The sequence below is a fragment of the Notothenia coriiceps genome, unplaced genomic scaffold (genome assembly GCF_000735185.1).
Source record: "Notothenia coriiceps isolate Sejong01 unplaced genomic scaffold, NC01 NC01_scaffold00004877, whole genome shotgun sequence".
Classification (NCBI taxonomy): Eukaryota; Metazoa; Chordata; class Actinopteri; order Perciformes; family Nototheniidae; genus Notothenia; species Notothenia coriiceps.
The window spans coordinates 201,888-208,427 of NW_011337578.1; the positions used below are offsets into that span (position 1 = coordinate 201,888).

The window sequence follows — 6,540 nt, forward strand, 5'->3', positions numbered from 1 at the left end:
GAAAGGCTGGAGGATGAAAAGGAGGATGAATGCCCTGAAATGACTGCTAAGAAGAGGTAAGCTGGAGGTGAGCTGCTCTGAGCTGAAGAAAGACATTGATCCGACTTAGAGTTTTATACTCTGGCTAAAGGCAGAAGTGAAAAGCATGGAGGAGAACAAGTAGCTCTGGCCCAGCTATTTCTTAAAATAAATCACAGACAGAAGCACCTGTACCGCTTTTATCAATATATCATCGGTCCATATTTTTCAGGTAAACGACACCTGCGATGCCGTGGTCAGGGCGGGACGACATCATGCTGCTGATTCTAGCCCTTGACCAAGAAAAAGAAACGCCCTCACAGGGCAGCCCAGCCACCGGCGATGGCATCCTTCAGGGAGTGAAAGAAGAACACACGTAACACTCTGACCAAGGCCAAGATCCAAGCTAGGAGCAGCAGTGGAGGATTAAGAATCTTGCTTTGTGCCTTAATGCAAATTCTGTATTGCCACGGTTTTCAGTGTAGATCTCTGCATATTGCATATTGGGAATTACTGCACACGGACTGCTTGACTTTCATATCCGACCTCACTGTCCCAGCTTGAAGGCTTCTCTGGAAAAGAGAAGAAAATGTCGGATGCAAAGAAATATGAACATTACCCAGAAAAATAGAAGAAATGAGATGAAACGAGCAATATACGAGCATATGAAGAGCAAGTAAAACACGATGATCCTAAAGTAGTCACGAAGGTTTGTCTGCGAGAAGATGGTGACCGAGACTTTCTCAGATTCATACTGTCTGCATCTCCACCGACAGAGAAGATTTTGAGATCAGAGTCAGACTCAGCAGTCAAGGTCTAATAGAAGACGATCAGAAACTCGGCGCTGTTGCGTGATATTCAGTGTTCATCAGAAACTGCAGGAGATGTGGGAGACCGGACGAACTACCTTCCAGCTCTCACCTTGATGTCCTTCTCTGGCGAAATCGCTCTACTGCATCAACTTAGCTAGTAGCTGCGCTCTGCTTCAAGCCTCTTCCTCTAGTAGCTCTCAATGCGAGCCTGTAAAGCCAGACTATTAAGTTGCTGGTTTATTTATACCCAAGCAATAGAATTAAAAAACCGTAGTCATCCATTACCCTGGAGTCTCTCTCAGTTTCTTTTTGAAGCTGAATTGTCACAGCCTGCTCATCTTCCCTAATTTTCTGCTGAGCTGACTGATTCTCAAAATCTTTCGCTGTGGTGAAATGCCCAGCAAGTTGATTAGAAAAGCTGGTCATACCTTTCTGCAGCAGACAAACCTGGTAATACTTTAGAATAGTGTGGTTTACTTCATTGCTCTTCTCATATGGCCTTCAAGTTGCTGCTTGTCATTTCGTCCAGATCCATTAGCCTCTCCTGGGTTACAATGTTCAAGTGCCTGCCTCTTAGTTTCCTGCTTAGCCTTTTCAAGATCCCATCCGAATCTTCTTCTTCTTGTTTGCCAGAGAAACCTTCAAGCTGGACAATATCATATTCTATAAGAAAGTCAAGCAGCTTATTCCCAATGATCGCCAATATGCAGAGATCTTCATGAAAACGTTGAAGTACAAGGTTGGCATTAACCACAGGGTAAAGCAGAATTTCTTACATCATCCACTTGCCTGCGTCCAGCTTAGACTTTGGCCTTGGTCCAGAGGTGTGTGACTTTGTCCTTGCTTCACTCTGAAAGATCATCAGCCAGTGTTTGCTGATGGCTTCCCTGTAGGGCTTTCTTTTCTTTGGTTCAACTTAGCATGATGTCGATGTCGCTGACCAGCCCATCTCCTTCCACAGGTTTCTTTACCTGAAAAATGGAATGATAAAGTATTGATAAAAGGGTACGCAGGTGCTTCTTGTCCTGTCATTTAGTTTTAAGAAATAGGCTGGCCATTGCATACCTTGTTCTCTGTGGCCATGCTTTTCTTCTCCACCTTAGCGAGTTAAACTCTAAGTCATCATGTCTTTCTTCAGCGTCAGAGGCACTCATCCTTCCCCAGCTCTCCCTCCTTCTTAGCAGTCCAGTTCAGGCAGATTCATCATCCCTCTTGTCATCCTCCAGCCTTTCCCGTGAGCTCTTTGGCTTTTGCCTCCATCTGAAATTTTGTTTTTGATCAGCCCATCACATCTTTCTTCCTGCATCCGCAAGATTATCTCCTTGCCTACATTTTAGAAATGTATGTCAACGATATATCAATAGGTTTGGTTTTCCATGTATACATGATTTTTAGGATATATAATGATTATATTGACACTTTTTGCATTAAAATTATTAAGAAAAGAGCTCTTGTTAACAACGTCATCAGATTGGACATGGAGCTCTGGGCAGGTCATTCATTTCTTCTTCAAGCAGAGAGAACCATTTCTCTCCTCAAGTTCCTTTCTACGAGCTTCAGATTTTGCATATGCCTCCTTCAGCTTCAGGAACTCGTCCTTCATGTTGGCCATTTCCTTTTCTGATTCAGCCGATCTCAACAGAGGTTTAATTTTGAAGAACAGCTTCATCCAGGGCCAATTCTTGACCCCCATGAAGGCACGGATGTTCCACTGGATCACCAAAAGTGCATCTCTGTCAAAGATAAAACAACGTTATTTCATCCACTGATACGTATAACATCATGTTGTATAATTGTTATCATTTATTTGGTTTGTGTTTTATATTCTTTATTCCTCTGACCTCCTTTCAACAATTCTCTGGAATTCCACTCTTGCCAGCATGCCTCTTGCTCTTGCCTGGATCCCAGTGATGATGAGGGACAAACGGTCATCCCTCATCTCTTCCAGTTGACCAAGAAGACCAGCCTTAAAGAACACCTTGAGGAACATGTATTGTATTACACATAAGAGCTCATGCCTTAGGAAATTGAAGCTTTAAAGCTGAATAACTGAATAACTTTGTTACTCTTAGAAATAAAAAGCTGAACTTAAAGTGGACCTATTATGCTATATTGGAAAAATATATTGTAGGGCCATACCTATACAAAACAACAGATCGTTCATTATAGCCATGCCTCATACTGCTCATACCCTCTGTTGCAGCCCTGTTGCAAACAGGCAGATTCTGCTTTAAATTGGTCTGCTGCTAGCCACGCCCCTTTGTAGCGTCACGCAGTTTTCCCCTTCTAGAGAGAGATTTCTACCGGGAGATCTCAGCTAAACGCTGCGGTGATTAAATGCCATGTTATGCTCCTAACCACTTCAAGCTTCTTTTCTGAAACAGTATGGAGCTCAAACCTTTCTCAGTAGTACTACATGAGTTTTACCTTTACCCATGGATGCACAATAAGAACGGATTATATGATTATATGAATACTTTCGTGACGTTTCGCTCTCTCAAAAGTTGGGCCATTTTGTCTTCCTGCGCCAATGAGCAGCTCTCATAGGAAAGAACGAGACCCCGCCTCCCACGCTGTATCCAGTACTTATTATACATCCATCATGATTAGCACCCTCCTTTTTTTCTTTTTTTTTGCGATGTGGGCTCGGAGGAAAAGAGAGAGGGTTTTGTTTTCTGACACTTTGTGAGTTCCCTGACACACCGGGGACATATATTTTTGGATAAAAGTGCATTTTGCATAATAGGTCCCCTTTAAATAAATTCTTGCTTAATGAAAAGTGCTCAGAAATGTAGCTGCTACAGGCCTATTTGATCTGTTGTAATGAGTAGCCTTTGGTAACAAATAGATACGATTGCTGAATTGGCATCATTAAGTTTACGGACTTGATAATAATTTGTGTTACAATTTCTTCCCTTCATGTTCTACTGACACTATTTGCATGTATAAACAGTTGTTACCAAATATGCTTTCTATTTAATTAGCTACCTTTGTGTGTCCAAACTTGTACTGACTGTGGTCAATATCCAGAGACCCAAGAAGTTTCTCTGCTCCCTTCTTGCTGTCAATGAACTGGCCGTCAGGGATGGCAGCAGGATTCAGGATGCGATATCTGGAAAATAAATAATATTTTAGAGAATAATATTTACATTTTCTTTTAAGGGTGTGACCAAACATTAACCATAAATTATTATACCTTTGTTTGAAATCTCCATAGAGGACCCTATTGGGAAAGCCCTTCCTGCAGATCCTGATGCCTTCCAGCACACCGTTACAGCGCAGCTGGTGCATCACCAGAGGGTTCTCCATGGCCCCAGGAGTCTTGGTCTCATTGGGGATGATGCAGCGTACAAAGTGAGGGTGAGTGGACCTCAAGTTGGTCATCAGCTTATGCAGGTTCTCCTGTGGAGAACAACCAGTTTGGTGATATTGTGACGCGTAGTTTTCAGTTATTTATATAAAAGTAAGTCTCAGTCATCAGTATGCATTTGATGTAGTCATTCATACATAGATGTGTTTTTTTACTAACCCTGTGCAAGGCAGACACAGTTTGGAAAGATGAACCCTTCTTCTTGCTGCCTTTGCCACCCTTTCCACCGTCAGCTAATAAACCAATGTACAACTCATTAGATTGAATTAAAAGACACTGGCATAAACTGTTCAATCTTGAAGTTCCCAATACGAAAAATGTTAGAAAGCCTTTACATTCCCATTCAAGGTAGATCTTTTAGTTTATTCCTACCTGACTCTGATCCAGCGTAATTTACAAAGAGCAAAGATAGCAGTTTAAGATTGGACTTCTGGTAGAGTCCAACAACAGTCTCATTCAGAGGATCCTTGTTTTTCACCAGCCAGTTGTTGATATTATAGTCAACAGTTCCAGCGTAGTGCATCAGGGCAAAGTGGGCCTCTGGTCTCCCTTTGACAATTCGGGGCTTCTGGAAGTTACCAGACTTCCCGAGATGGTTGTCATAGAGCTTGGATTTAAAGGTGGCATCAGAGGCTTTGGGGAACATGCACTCCTCTTCAAGGATGGACATGATACCCATGGGCTGAAAGGACAGAAATTAGAATTGCTTTAATAGACCATTACAACAACAACAAATTCACAAACGTGCACAAGTGCAAAATCTTACCTTTTCAATCAGGTCGATACAGGCCTGCAAATCCATGCCAAAATCGATGAAAGTCCATTCAATGCCCTCTTTCTTGTACTCTTCTTGCTCCAGCACAAACATGTGGTGGTTGAAAAACTGTTGCAGTTTTTCATTGGTGAAGTTGATGCACAGCTGCTCAAAGGTGTTGAACTGTAATAACATTGAAATTAATCAGAAATGAACTCATGAACATTTTAAGCACACATGGTAATAACGTGCATCGGATTCTGTTACAAACTTACATCAAAGATCTCAAATCCAGCAATGTCCAGTACTCCAATAAAGTACTGGCGGGGCTGCTTTGTGTCCAGGGATTGGTTTATCCTCACCACCATCCACAAAAACATCTTCTCATACACTGATTTAGCCAGTGCACCAATAGAAGAGTTCACCTAAAGGAAGTCCAACATTTAAAAATTACAGTAAATAATCCAAAATGTGCCTTATTGTCCACACATTGATAGTTTCCCTAGTTAGTACATTGAACTCTGAACTGTCATTCTTACCTGCTGGTCACTTTGTCCCTTGGTGACCCACTCATTTCCGACTTTGACTCTCGGGTGACAGAGACCTTTGATGAGGTCGGAGGTGTTCAGGCCCATCAAATATGCAATTTTGTCAGCATCTGAAAAAATGCAATGTAGGATCTCTCAATGAGCATCACCTAATCTCTTATAAACACATCAAATGCTGACATGTGACATATCCTGTTTCCTGGCTTCAGCGAGATTCTCTCACCTTCGGTGCCATCAGCCTCTGCCTGTTCTTCACGCTGCTTGTTCTTAAATTTCATATTTCCATGATGCATGATGGCACCAGTCAGCTTGTAAATGCCGTTCTTCTCTTCTTGATTAAATCCCAGCACATCAAAGGCTTCCTGAATGGGGAGATGGGTATTATATTTGTTGTGTCATTTACCTTTACAATTCTATCGGGATTTCTAGTTATGTGAAGAGATAACACAAATATTTTAGTAGCTTTAAAATAATATATTTTGACATCTGACCTCAGACATTTAGTCCAATCTATACAAATAGTTTTTGCTCTCATCTAGGGAAACATTAACACTGGGTTACATAACATTTCACAATCTCATTACTAACATCTAGATTTTCTGCCTTTTTTAAACCCCCATTAAAATGATGCCAATACCAATAATGAAAGTTTATATTTCAGTAAACTCTTTGAAGTCTCGAATAGCAAAATGAATTCAATGGAACTGAACTTTTTCATGCTAGTGGCTTTTCCATAAATACATTTAGATCAGGGTTTCCGTTAGCCGGTAATTACCGGTTTTTAGCTGGTAAAATGTAATAAAAACCGGTAAATTCAAAACCTGCCGGTCAAAATGTCCGATGCCCCGATCGATTGGCCGCCGATCATTATCGGCCGATATTCACTCTTAATAGTTTGATCTGTGCTCTCTATAAAGACCGATCAGGAGAGCTGGATCTGATCGATATGGACATAAACGCGAGTGAAGTATAACCGGACGCTAGAGAGAGATCAGATCAGCTGCTCCATGATCACCTGAAGCCCCGCCCACTGTTTAG

General features: G+C 41.6%; 1 protein-coding gene across 1 annotated transcript in view; it reads right to left on the minus strand.

Annotated features, from left to right (window-relative positions):
• LOC104942661 (myosin-6-like) overlaps positions 1–6,540 on the minus strand; it is a 19,762-nt gene that overhangs the window by 9,916 nt on the left and 3,306 nt on the right. The window contains 10 exon segments of the mRNA XM_010767912.1: positions 2,290–2,563; positions 2,672–2,808; positions 3,819–3,942; positions 4,027–4,232; positions 4,360–4,433; positions 4,573–4,882; positions 4,967–5,137; positions 5,230–5,379; positions 5,494–5,612; positions 5,726–5,864. Of these exon segments, the coding sequence (XP_010766214.1) occupies positions 2,290–2,563; positions 2,672–2,808; positions 3,819–3,942; positions 4,027–4,232; positions 4,360–4,433; positions 4,573–4,882; positions 4,967–5,137; positions 5,230–5,379; positions 5,494–5,612; positions 5,726–5,864 (1,704 nt within the window).